Source organism: Thamnophis sirtalis, unplaced genomic scaffold, assembly GCF_051295495.1.
Source record: "Thamnophis sirtalis isolate CommonGarterSnake01/CBP01778 unplaced genomic scaffold, rThaSir2_p1.2 scaffold_8, whole genome shotgun sequence".
NCBI classification, from domain to species: domain Eukaryota; kingdom Metazoa; phylum Chordata; class Lepidosauria; order Squamata; family Natricidae; genus Thamnophis; species Thamnophis sirtalis.
This window is the reverse complement of record NW_028261388.1, coordinates 38,903,386-38,917,961: the sequence shown is the minus strand read 5'-3', so window position 1 is coordinate 38,917,961 and position 14,576 is coordinate 38,903,386. Positions and strand designations below refer to the sequence as shown.

Below are 14,576 nucleotides of genomic sequence, written 5' to 3'. Positions count from 1 at the left end.
CAGACAGTGTGGTCAAAGTCTTCTGACCATGCATCCTGGATGAATTATAGGCCCTTTCACCATTTCTGTGTTTAAATGCTTATCCATCCATCCTCAAGTCAGCAGAAAAAAATATTTCCATGGAAATTGCAGTCTATGTCCTTGGCAATCTATGTCCTTCATTATTATCTCTGTTCCAAGTCATTGCTGAAAAGTGCTGTCCTGATCAGATATATGTGCACCCTGACATAAACAAAGTGATAAGCACAATATGAATTATACATATTGTGCTATATGATAGTCATGTGTTTATAGCTAAGAATCAGTTGCATGCAGCTGGAGCAGTTTTCATGTATACAATAGTGCATCATTTGGTAAACTAGTTCAGTTCTACTGCTGTTACACAAATTCAAAGAACCCAGTAAAACTTATATTTATATTTATATTCAAAGTAAAAATGAGGTAGGAAGTGGCACAACCACTGCTTCCACCCTCCAATCCTTGTTAATGAAACAGTAATAGCATTAGCGCTTAGACTTAGATACTGTTTCACAGTGCTTTTACAACCTTCTCTAAGCAGTTTACAGAGTCAGCATACTGCTCCAAACAATCTGGGTCCTTCAATAGGAGTGTATTAATTTAGCCAAGTCACCATTTGAATTGAAAGATTCTGAGATAAACATTTTCTGGTACAAGAAATAATATGTAAGGAGTATAAAACTCAGCAAGGTGCCAATTATCTAAAATGATTGTCTATATCATATTAAAATATTATTCATGAATATCAATCATCAATATTATTTTTTATTTTCCACTTGATAAAAAAATTCCATTCCAATTAAATGTAATGATTTAAACAGTGGAATGCTTATCCTAGCACTGAAACAACTGTGGATTTCTGGGGCTGCCTGAGCTTGGTTGTTTTCTTGCAGATGTTTCAGTACCAAACTAGGTAACGCCATCAGTGCAAATTCTGTTCTACTCTAGAAAATGTAACAATTTTCTCAGCATTTACTAACAGTATTGTGACCTGTGACAGCAAATGAGAATTTACTGCACATTTTACCTCTGGAAATCAATAAAAAGATATTTATTTATTACCTGTTTCCAAGTGTTTCCTATTTATTTCAATACTTTACTTGCTGCTTGCCGGTAAGGTTGTCTTTTCAAACAGGTAATAACATAAGGAAATGTCTAATGTATGACCACAAGATGGTGCTGATATCTTGAGAATATATTGTAAAATGCATGCGCTTAAGTTTACAGAGAGCAAAAGGTGTCTCATGTTCATTGAGGAATTTTCACAAGATCCCTCTGAAAGTTAAAACTAACTTTGGATCTAACTGCACAATGGCATCTGGTTTTGAGCAATTAGCCAAGTTTATTTGCTTGAGACTGAAAATGATTGAGTTTCATTTGTTTGTTTTGCAATGCTATTCCCTTAAATGAGAATAAGCAAACAATCTATCATTGGAAGGAATTGAACTTCAGCCGTTCTAGGCATTTTTATTTTATTTTATTATTCTGATGGTTTTGCAAGTCTGCATCATAGGAGGTAGACATATAATTTCCTTTTCAAAACATGGCAAAAGAAATAATATAAATTCATGGATGACATGTATGTATGTTTGTAAGAACTTAATATGTTTCTCTTTGATGCACCATGTATGTGAAGGGATGTTTGCTTTTCCAATACTTTTTACAGCCCAGTTCAGGAAGTGATTATTTTTGTTCTCAGCATTACACAGCCAACTTTTGAGGAACTGAAGAGATGAAAACAGAGTCAGTGTAAATGTATTCTAATGCAAGTCCATCTGGCACAAGTACTTGTAGCATCATATGACTATCTTTTCAGATAAATGTCAAATGAACTCTGGCAATCAATGGGGTCAAGGATGCCATAGTCAGATTGTCCTCACATGCATTAGATAAATATATTTATTTTAAAATTTTCTGAAATATTTTAAGTTAAATATTCAGCTTCTGATATTTATCTTAAAGCAAAGTAAAGATATAATATTTACAAGGTTACATATATCACACTCCATTTTGGCTGTCCACTTCAAGCCCAAAATATTTCAGAGTTATTAGCTAGTTTTGAATTGAACCAGCGTTCCTAATGCTGGACAGGGACATCAATGAATCAATGTGATTAAGGCAAAGACCTTATTTTTTTTCCTTCAGTGTCAAACTGAGCTTATCAGCAGTCATCTCCCAGAAGCAATTTCCTTCAAGGTTCTCTGAAAACTTAGTAGTAGAAGCCCCTGTTGAGAATGCACAAATGTTTCTATGTTATCACTAAAAACACCATAATGGAAATTTGACTCATACAAAAGACTCCCGCAGCCAGAATGCTGGAGAAGGAGAAACTCCAGTAATCTCAAGGTCAGATAATGGAGAGGAAGACATCGACCAACTCTGCTTTAGAAAATCCTTAATAATGTATCAATGGGTCATTAAAATAAGGAAGAGTTAAGGGCAGATGAGTGCCCTTGGAGTGATTCACAAGGAGTATCTTCTCTGATTACTAGACCACTTGTGAGCAAAATACTATATTGTCACTCAAGAATGGAATATGCTACAAAAGTAAGCAGCAATTACAAGCAATGGTGATTTATTGAATTGAATCACTCTATATGAAATTATCTTGAGAACTTAAGCTACTTTCCTTCCACAAACCCCGATTCTACAGGTTAATTAGGATCAGAACATATGTATATCAAGGCTTCATTATTTAGAACAGCAGCCCCCAACTTGGTGGTCAGCCAAGCCATGTGAGCAGCATACGCATGTGTGCAGCTCAACTTGTATGAACAGCAGACCAACACACATGTGCATGTGCACATTTAGTTGTGAATAGCCGCAGCCCGATAGTAGGCCACAGCCTGGGAGCTGTGGAACCCTGATTTAGAAAATGTTCTGTTTTTCATTATAACCAGTATAACTAAGTAGATTGGTGTAAGAGCTGAAACTAGCCAGATTTCATTCACAGACAGAATTGCTACATAAATATTTAGTAGTTATCTCTAACTTTTAATGCCAGAAAAAGAATGGCCAAAGTCTGTTGACACCCAAAAGGCAGGATGGAAAGATATAGAATTGAAACACTTGAGACAATTATATCCAGGATTTCATTTTTGTATTCATTAGAAGCAGATCTGCATTTATATAACATTTTATCTAACATAAAGCAATTTATTTAGCCAAGTTGTATCTGTGAAACTTCTGCTACGAGACTATGATATAGGTTGACTACCTAATATGTTAAAATGTATTGCCTTGCAGGTATGAATTCTTGCAAATGATAGCACATAAAACCTTGAATTTACTGGGTTTAAGCAGCCCTCAGATGTAGAAGACAAAATCCACTACTTTATATTGAATATGTACATGAAAAATATGCATATGTAGGATCCTATTTGGGTTTAATGGGCATTTAAGTCTAACAGGCATCCATTATCCTCATTACTTCATTAAGTAAAATATACACCGTATCTACTGGGGCTTTCAAGATATACTCATATTGTATCAATTGTTTTCACATCATGATACAGCATAATGTTGGTTTTTGGTGCAATGTATGATTTGTATATTGAGATTTATGGATTATTATGTTGGATGTATGTCAGTATGTAATTAGTATGATGGATTAGTATATATAGTATATTGGCAACAAAAACTTTTCACTTGTCCATCAAATCACAATTAAACTCAGTTTTAGTCTATTATGATATAAGAATCTAGTCAATAGGTCAATTATGATGATAGTTAATATAATCTCATTTACCATGAACAAGACATAGCCATATAAGCATTAAAAAAAGCACAACTGTCACTAAGAGAGAACCTTGTTTATTAGTCTTCTACATCTAAAAAGTTACTGTATAGGCTAAGCTTACATATGGATAGCTCAATTAGCCCGAGGCTGATGACGTTCGATTATTGTGAATTAAAATTTCTGAAGTTCCAGCAAAATGCTGATTGATCTTGAAATCTTGTGTATCTGTTGGGAACGAGTTTGTGAATAACTATAGCAGTCTGTTCTTTTCATCTGTACCAGGGGTGGGTTCTTCCTGGCTTTGCTGTCAGTTTGCACACAGTTCAATTAAAATTGTTCTGTGAATGCACAGAACCAAAAACAAGATGGCGGTGACAGCAAGAGAACTGGTCCGGGGTCATGACAGTCCTGGGTTGCTGTAACTGGCAGTGACCCAGGCCTATCATGCCCCTGGACCAGTTCTCTTGTTGAAACTGGCAGCGACCCAGGCCACTACCGGTTTGGCCGAACTGGTAGAAACCCACCACTGATCTGTACATATAATGTAATTTTTTATGCAAAGATGTTAACAGAAAGTTTCCAATGATTTGTACAGCTAGGAAACAATGTACTGGTTTCTGCCAAGTCTGAAATATTTTCTGATATTGATAACACGTAGCAACGAGTTGTCTATCAAGAAAAAAACCTGACATTTCAGAAAAAGAAATCAAACTGTTTTGCTAGTGTTGTCACATAAAATAAGATGATCTATGTTAGGATATCAACTAAGCAGGAATCATTTCGATTATTTGTTAAAAGGGATCCTTGTGTTATTTGTTAACAGAAGGAAAAGTGACAGCATGGCTTCTGCGATATTACCAAATAAAGCTAGTTTGATAAAAAATAATAATCAAAGTTTTATAAGATTGGAAAGTGTCTCAGATTGTCTGGGTTTTCACATGGAATCTTTCAAGATTTTAGACATTTTCTTTTTGTTTAGACATTTTAAACCCTTTTATTATAAAAAAAATGCATGGGAAAATTTTGAGGGTTTTTAAAATTTCTTGATGCCTTCAACATAATACAAAAAATAACAAACTCAAGAGCTCTTTAAGCTGCTAATTCTGCCACCCAATTGTAAGACTATTCATGCTTTACAAAAAAATTAAAAAAAAACATGAAGTAGTTCTTAATGGTGATGTTTATCCAATTTTTTTTATTTTTAGGATTTTTTTTCTATTGCTTTTAGAATAGTCTCAACCAGAAATAATAATCACAAAGTAATACTGATCTGTGTATAAGTATAAAAAATGTAGAGGGAGAAAGAGATTTACATAGATATATTCTTTGTTTTGACTTTCTCTGTGTGTGTATGTATTCCTGTATGTGTGTGTATGCATTTTCTTTGCCTCTCATTTTATTCTTTCTAGTTGTAGTGTCTCCTCCCAATTGGTTTTCTAAAACAATAATAATTGTCCAAAGAGTATTGTCAGCAGAACCTTTACTTGAGCTCATCTTATGATAGGACCATTCAGTAACCCCAGCTGAAGCCTTTTATGGCTATACTTTATCTGTAAGGCAATGCTGATACATCATATCAGACAATAGCAAAATAACATGGAACATTTTCATTACAGCAAAATATATTGAGTTTCACTTTCAAAATAAAACATTAATCTCACTGGCATCTCCCATTACTGAATGAACAGGACATTAAAAAAACAATAATAAATGAACTTCACATGTCATACATTGTTGTTTTGTCCTTCATAGTCCAATGCTCCATGTCTCTGTTTCAAGACATTTCCAAAAGGATGAATATTTCCTTTTCCAGATGTTCTTGAAAAGTATTTCTTAAATTACAACAATCACTACTTATTTATATGAAGTCTCTATTTCTGTCTGTATGTGATTCAGCAGAGAAATGGGACAAACTCGCTGAATCTGCGGCAATGTTTCCTGTGAAACATAAGATCCAGGGCATGTGGAAAGTCTGCTATATCAGAAAACAAAAATTCTACTATACATTGAAATTGCTTCTTTAAAACTGCAACTGTTCCGAGGCCTAAAGATAGAATGTAAAGGCAGCACCTTTTCAGAAAGACATACGAGAATAAATTTGCCAAAATAAAACTTTGTGTTTCATTTCCTAGTCAAGTAAGCTGTTCCCTTCCAAGGGGTCAGACCATCAATTGCATGAGATCAGCTGGATAACACTGACTATGATATAAGTTCTCAGTTCACAAGATGAAACATACAAATCTCTGAATGTACCCTATGAAAGCATTTATTTCTTTAAGACGTCATGACTTTGCTTCTGTATTCCCAGTCCATTAAGAGAACTCTTCTCTATCAACATCAAACCACAAGGGACATCCTTGTTGGGAATTCGTTCTGAGAAAACAAGAAAAGAGAAGCAAAAATATAAAATATAAAAGCAATCAAGAAAGATGGGGTATAACATACCAATGTTTTACTTCCTCCTCCCAAAAAAACATAAAATGAAATGGGTCAAACATTTCTGCCATATTATATGCCTAATATACACCTGCACAGCCCTTCAATTGAAAATAATGAAAAATATAGAAGGGTTTCATGTTGTATTCCCCTTTTTTGGAGTTAAAAATCTCCCAAGTACACACTCCATCAAAGGGGCTCTATGTTTTCCTCTTCTCCTTTAAAATAATGATCCCCTAGCAATACAATAGTCAGTAGCCTAAAACATTGTGTGGTCAAGTGATTATTCTTTCACACAAAAACAAGAAAGGCTTCACTTCAAGAGCAAGGGACCTTTATATGATATAAATAAAGAAACAAAATAAAAGGAAGGCTCTTCAACTATTTTTATATGTTAAGGCATATTCCCTTTCCTCCTTTTTTCTTTTACTCCATGTGAAACAGGCAAAAAATCGCTGTGCTTCTTTTCACATGGAACACACAATTCAATGAAATCAAACATTCAGCCTTCCTTTAAAAAAAGTTTTTTCCCAATGGCTTGGAAAAAAATATATTTATCCATTTCCGAGTTAGTCTAGGAAGAGACAAGAGATTAATTAGGTAACAGAATGAAGTGGCCATTTCACGCCAAGGGACTATCCTATAAGGTATAATTTATCTGGAGGCTTGTCATGTGCTAATTGTAATCAATATGGATTTTTCATTGATTTGTTTAATGTTTATTATATATAATGATCATGAAAAGAAAGGTGGCTATGAATCAATTATTTATTCATTCATAGGAACCTTAAAAACTTGTTTGAACAGTTTGTCGTCATTCCATTAAACTGTTTTCTCATAAGCACAACCTGAAGTTTATATTTAATATAGGTAGTCCTCATTCAGGGATCGCAATTAGAACTGGTAACTCAAGCAGGAAGTGAAAAATCATGTGAATGCAACTGTCTTTATCTTATTGCTTCAGATTTTTTTTATGCTTCACAGAGCCTGAAGGATTCAAATGCTTATATAGCCCCTTTTCCCTACTCCCTTGTCTTTCAGAATGTTCTCCCCACCACTAGGATAATTAGCAAGAACAAAAATGATATTTGCATTTACATTCAATAAAGAGGAAGGGAATACAAGAGAGTAACAGACACACAATGCACTACATCAAAAGGAATGCAGTAGACCCAGCTTTTTGCTTAGCATATTCCCAGCTGCCAGCCAATAGCTGCCCAAGAGACAAACAAAAGCCTTTAGTGTTAAACTGATTTGGATCTTGTCAGTTTCAGGCAGCAGCTGTGAGTTGCATGGTTCTATCAAGTAATGAAGATGACAGAGCTGAGCCTGTTAACTTGTGGTTAGCATTTTTAGCAATGCACTGTGCTGTGGTGAAAATTTTGGTTATAGACAATTATTGTGCTTTGTGAGTGGGGGAGGGAGGAAAAAAGTGATTAGGCATAGAACAATATGTAATACTATAATGGCAAACATGTGACTGAGAAACAGATGCTGTGAAATTCATAAATGTGGATATTGATCACAAAATTACTTTTCATCATAGTTGTAACTGTGAATGGTCACTGACCAAGGCAGTCACTAAAAAGGATTATCTGTATTCTCAGATTTTTAAGGAATACACTTGATTTACTCTTCACAAATCTGGTTCACCACAAGGATGTCAATGGAAACCAATGAAGTATCACAAGCAGAAGAACCATCTGAGCAGACTTTAATACAGAATCCTTTTCTTTTTGCTATCATTCTTGTACCACCAAAGCTACAATGTTCAATGGATAAGTTCATATTGTGAATTCACTGTATAACAACTCTTTCAACCATTCAGAAATAAGGCAATATGTCTTTCAAGTGTGGCATAATATTAAATTCTTTAACTTAGAGGTGTAAATTAATAAACAATGATCTTTTTATTGATGAAATTAAGATGACATTAAGACAATTTCTACTGAATTCATGGCGTACCCTTCTGCCCATGACACACACTTGCTGAATTCATATTTTGCTTCACTCATATTTCTCTTAATCTATCATACTGAAGTTTGCACTATCCTTTTCATCTGGCCACATTTTTAAATGGGCATTTTTGAATTGTAAAAGCAATATTCCCTGAGGTAAAGAAAAAGTAGTGAGGGGTTGTTGTTGTTTGCCAACTGCAACTTTAACATTAAATCCAGAATACACAACATCTCTGAATCATTCTATCAAAGTGCAATAAACATTCTGCCCATTTATCCCTAGAGCAAGGGTATCAAGCATAACCTCACTGTTTTGGGGGGCTCTTTTTTCCTCTTCTTCTCTGATGAATTGAAGTTAGGTTGTTCTCTGTTTTTGTATGAAGAACCCCGGCTCAATTCCCTCTCACTGTAAGGTGGCAGAATATCTTCTCCTTCCTCTTGTTGTGGAGGTTGTTGCTGCTGCTGTTCTGCCTTATAAGTTGATTGTGGTGACCAAGCATAGTAAGATCCTCCTCTTTGACTGGATTGTGAGCTGAGCTTTGAAGGTGTGTCACTATGTTCACCATTCTCATCATAGCTTCGTGATTTCCTTTCGAGGGCACTAGTGAGGTAGGAGTGATCATATTTCTGACTTCCTCCAGGTGTCCGACACACTAGCCGAGGCAGGTGTTTCTCTTCATGCATACGTCTCCTAGGTGGACTGTATCTCCAACCCCGTTCTGGGTCTGTTATGGGTTCACGATTTCCTCCCCTGCGTTTACTATAAAAATCATCTGAATTCTCCAGATGTTGTATTGGCCCCACCCTTGATCCTGTTCTCTCAAAGTGTCGTGGCTCTTGAGTCGCCTCAGTCCGATGAGCCTGTTGACTGTAAGATTCAGCAAAGGCTGCTAATTCATCCATGGAGACAGCTGGCACTCCGAAAGAAAAACTCTTTCTTGAAAGCATTTCTGACTTTGATCTCTGCTGGCTGGGTAAGAGATAAAAGAGATGCTTTGAATTTTGGTTTAATTTTTTTAGATTAATTATGTAACTACTTGTCTGTTCAGTCAATGTAAGTAATTCCCAAATGAACATTTGAAATATTACAGCAGTATTATACTTGTACTGGCAGCACCCAAGTGATCAGTGGAAAATTCTTTTTTAACACTGATCGCCCTATTTCTAGAGCAGGGAAAAGTATATACCTAAACAAAGTCATAACTTTTTATCTATGTAGTTTTCTACATCAGGCTACCTGAAAAAGTTATTCTCCAAAGTCTCCAGTAGAGGTCTTTTACCACATGCCCTTTCAATTGGATTTGCAGCTATTGAATTTGGACCCTTTGCCAGGCAAATAATCAACTAAGAGAATATTCCAAATATGTCATTTCTTATACTTCATCTGTCCTCTAAGTTGACGACTATTACTAAGCCAGGCATGTGTTGGGGAAATCCTGATTTGGGAATAGTACATATGACTAAGATCTGACACAGTAGTTGGTTGCCAGCTAAACGAGACAGCAGTATAATATTTTGGGAGAAGAAAAAAGAAATAAAGAGTGGATTGTTCTTTATTTTGTGTCAATCACTTCAAATATCGCTCTATTTCTGAGCACAAAGAAAGTGATGAAGTTATCTACTTCCGTGTTTCCCTGAAAATAAGACAGGGTCTTATTTTCTTTTGAACCCCCCCCCCAAATAAGTGCTTGGCCTTATTTTCAGGGAGGTCTTATAATTACACAATACATTTTCCGGATAAGACAATGCCCTTTTATTGTGCTTCAACTGTGCAAACTACTTTGTAACTTAGCTTGATTATGATTAAATATACAACTCATCTTTATTTTGTACAACTCAAGATAATATGCATAATGTTCATTCCTCATAACAACAGCAGTGTGAGGTTGTTGAGAGAGTGATTGGCATGAAGTCATCCAACTAACTTTCATGCCTAAGGGAGGGCCAACAATCACAACCTCCCAGTTTCTAATCTAGCGTTTTAACCACTACACCGAACTGGCTTTCCTTGCTTTATCATATCCAGTGCAGTGTATCAGATCTTTAAAATGCCTTATGTTCATACTTGCTATTAATCCATATAAATCAGGAAAGTAAAAATACTGAAAGGCAATAGCCTTCTATTTACACTTTTCAGCACTAAACCTACCTCATTCTGAAGCTTCCTCCGTGTTCCCTGTAATCAGAACGTGTTTGTGGTCTGGATGCACCACTTCCACTAACAACCCCTGTCCAGTACTCAGCATCACCACCCATGTCTCCTGAAGGAGGAAGTGCTTTCCTGCACACCTGACGGTAAGACTGGCGGAAGTTGGCACCCCCGTCGTGTAAAGAACTGAGCTCTGAGATGGTGTTACTGTCTGGAATGAAAGATTGTAGTTACTGGGAAAGTGTTAGAAAAGGTACAATTTCTTAAGATGCTTATACCACCCTGAACATTATTTGCATAAACAATTTCATTGTTTACTTATGATGTAGAAGAAATTACAAGCAATAGTTCTCAACCTTACTTATTTTAATTTCCACCACTGATTCTGTCAAAAAAAACCTAGCTGCCATGCATGGGGAAAAGTCAATTTTTTCAAATTATATTATACATATAAACTTATGTTCTGCTATTATGTTTATCACTATTAGTAACTGTGATACATTTTAAGAACAAAAAACTTGCATTAGTACCGTGCTCATAAACTTTACCCTATAACTCTAAAAAGAATAGGGGAGATTAACTGGGGTGAAACAGTGTTTGACTTGGGAAACCTTTGCAAATCAGGAACTATTCCAAATAATGAGACGTGGCACAAAACGTTTATTTATCTATTTGCTTAATAACAAGCTTATGCTTTCATAAATTGCTCCAAAGCTAGATGCCAGGAGGTGTTCTGCTGAATGCTCAACTCTCTTTGCCTCACCACATTCAAGTGGAGATTGACTACTTTGCCTTTCATCTATTTGGTCTTCCTTTCTGTTATAAATATACATACAGTATATAAATGGATTCCACAGTACTACTTAATGGGTTCTGTCTGACCAAGGGAAACGTAAAATCATCATCAACAATCTCTCGTTTGGGAAATTTACCAGCATTCTGCAGCATAGAACCTCGTCTTGCAAAGAACAGAATACTTGCTGGCTTTTGGTTTGTAGCTTGCTGGCTGATTTTCTGTACTCTTCCGCTAGGAAGAATGTTCTTCCATTTAGTCCTTGGCACTGGTGATGCTAGAAAGGCCTGAGATAATTGACTTAGCACTTCTCCATCTGACTGAGGCCTGAGTGAGAAGGATTCATTTCTTTGGGGCAATGAGAATGTTGCCAGTGTGCTTGTTCCCAAAAGAATAAAATAAGATAGCATCATTAGGAATCCCTAGAGAAACTGAGCAATTTAAAGGTCAAGGCCTGCTGCTTGTGTTATATGTGTATGCTTTGTTATACTTGTTGGCATACTGTTGATTATTGCTAAGTATATACAATATCTATGGATATTATGTATGATGCAGGATGTGTGTATAGAAGAATGAGTTTTCAGACAATGGAAGATGTATCACTGGGAGCACAATTAGTCAACTAAAGAAAAACTACAGGCTAAATGTTTGAAAGCTGTCCCAAATCAAAAGTTCCAGGCCATCTTCTGTTATTCTGGTGCTGTTTTAAGAAACCAGGTCACTTGTTACTAACGTTCTACCCATTATTTCAGTGCAGATGAAAGGACTGATTGACATACATTATCAAAAATTGGATGGAGACATTGATAGAATTATTCTCATCCTCTTTGCTAATTTAAGTAATAATTTCAGGGCAACCTGGTTTGGAGGGCCAAGGACAGAGTTTATGATGTTTTCATAAAATTTCATCATTTTTATAAGGAAATATTAACTGTTTCCATGTATTTGGCACTGGAAAAGACAGTAGTATTGCTGGCATATTAATCATTACGTTCTCCAACAACCTCTCTGGCTAAATTGGCTGAAGTGGCCATAGAGGTGACAGTGAAGAAGCAAGAAACATCAATTTGGACTTGTAACATTGCTGTTTGGCAGAACTATTTCGGGTAGTGAAAAGATTCTTCAACAATGACCCAGTAATGACAGCTCCTGAAATGTTAGTTTGTTCACTGTGGTAAATTTGCTAAGGAAGTAGTTTGCAACTATTATAGCTGAATCTGGAGTGATATATACATCACCAACAGTTCATGTTTTAGGGGACAAGTTTCAGTTTCGAGAATTTAGGGTAGCGATATGTTAACCTATCACCTGCAAATTTGATTCTTGTCCATTTTGCTTATTACATCTAGCAGACTGGAACTGATGATATTGATCCAGGGAGAGGTAAATGCATTAGAGTATCTTCTCTGCTGTAAAAGAAGTGGTGGTCTAATCCTTTCTAAAGACCACACCTTAGACTTGGGAGATACTTGAGAACTACTGTCCTATTACAAGTATTATTGCTTGGGCTAAATGCTTGATAGGATGATAAACAATTTCTTTATGAGTTATTGAATAATATTGATACACTAGACATGTTCCAGTTTGCTTTCAGGCCTTGTTTGGCACTGAAGTTACTTTTTTCTTTGCTAGATGACAGATTGAATGGGAAATACAGGATAACTGCAACTTTCTATTCTCTCCTGGATTTAATCTAAGTATTTTGCCATCTACCTCTGAAGTTGAAGGCATTATTTTTCAATGGCTTGGTGCCTACTCCAGAAACAATTAAGGGATTACAGAGTTCCTGACTCCAAATCCATTTTATCACTCTTGTTTATCTATATTAATTCATTGGTGTTATCATCAGTAGATTTGGAGTTGAATATCACTTTTATACTGATGATATCTATAGCTCTAACTGGTACAGTTTTTTTATAGATTACTTTTTCTTGGAATTGGATAAATAACCAGAAGCTGAATCCAACAAGATGGAAACACTGTGGATTGATTGTCTAAGAACTGGAAAAATCTTCGGTTCTGGGTGAGATTACTATTCATTCCCTATGAAGGAGGTGGAATACAGAGTTGGGATATTAGATTTTCTTCTGTCACTTGAATGCTGGCAGCTGCAACCCTTCTGATCATGGATAATCCATGTCCTGGTAACATATGCATATTTGAATTATTGCAATGATATGGGTCTGTTACTCTGGGTCTGTTCTTGAAGATGGCAGGAAAAATGTTGCTAATATAGAATGCAGAAGTGATTATTGCATTGCCTACTTAACTTAGATTTCTTCCTTTATTTAGATTTTATGGCTGTTATAAGTTTCCTTGAAAAGTTTCTTTGAACAGTGGGCAAGCTATACATTTTTTAAAGAACTAAATGTCTTTTAAGTCTAATTTAAAGATTGGTCCAGTTTAAAAATATTGCAAAAATGACTGCAGATCAGAGCTAAATAGAGAGGGAGGGGGAGTTCAGAAAAAAAATTCCATAGAAACTACATCTTAAAAAATGGTGCCTTTATAGTGAAGTCTGCTTATAGAACAGCATATCAAACCAATGTGACATTTATATTATAATGTGAACATTTTGATATGCATTATTTTTACGGTGTCAGAAATATGGTATCTCAGTAATACTTTTTCTGGAATGGTAAATGCAGCTTTTCACAATGACTTGATGTTTTCCACCCATCACCCCCATTGCTTATCCCACTGCATGTAATGACATTTGGATCCGAGGCATTCCAATCTGGAGGGAACCTTTTTATAGTATTCTCAGTGGGTGGAAATGGCAGCATGTTCAGTGATGAGTGTTGTAGAACACCATGTAATTTGCTAGTTTTTTCTCAGAACTGTGTTTAAAGTCATTCCTTCAGTCTGCCTGTCAATTGATTGAGGCAGCCTGCATGTCTGAGACTGCTAGAACGTACTGGCTCTTCTAAAGTGAGTCTATTGAATGTGTATGCTAAAAATAGACAGCAGCAATTATTATTTTTTACATAAAACTCCCTGTATTCATCAAATCTGAGAGGGCTAAACGAGTCAATGTCTTGGGTTACTATTTTGTTTCATTTGAAATGATTGCTATGTACAGATAGATATGAAATAAAGTATCCGTGAGTAGCAATTTGTGGGCATGCACCTGCTATAATATTATTTAGGAAAAAAACACTTCAATGAATGACTCAGTTATTCACAGTGGAACTTATTGCATGGAAATGGTAATATAGCTAATTTATCTTCTTCCTAAAGTACTTGTTAAATCTTTTTAAAATCTGGTTTATAAAAAAAAATTGGTTAAGAGTGGATTGTATTATATATTACTAGTTTATGACATAAACAATATTTAAACTACTTTTAAAAAGGAAGCCATATATGATTAGCTAAGCAACAGAGGAAATAGGCAGTTCTAATCCTTGATTCTTATTTTAGTAAAAGGACTTATTTTATACAGCATTACAATTGCATGCAGGGGCTCATTTAATTGAATTTTTT

At 35.5% G+C, this 14,576-nt stretch overlaps 1 protein-coding gene across 2 annotated transcripts in view; it reads right to left on the bottom strand.

The window, feature by feature from the left end:
• Positions 1-5,687: 5,687 nt before the first annotated feature.
• ILDR2 (immunoglobulin like domain containing receptor 2) overlaps positions 5,688-14,576 on the bottom strand; it is an 81,105-nt gene continuing 72,216 nt past the window's right edge. For both annotated transcript variants that reach the window (XM_087721486.1, XM_087721487.1), the window contains 3 exons: positions 10,301-10,511; positions 8,461-9,121; positions 5,688-6,130 (listed from right to left, as the gene is read on the bottom strand). In XM_087721486.1, the coding sequence (XP_087577612.1) occupies positions 6,095-6,130; positions 8,461-9,121; positions 10,301-10,511 (908 nt within the window). In that variant the 3' untranslated portion in view covers positions 5,688-6,094. The remainder of the gene's footprint in view (positions 6,131-8,460; positions 9,122-10,300; positions 10,512-14,576) is intronic.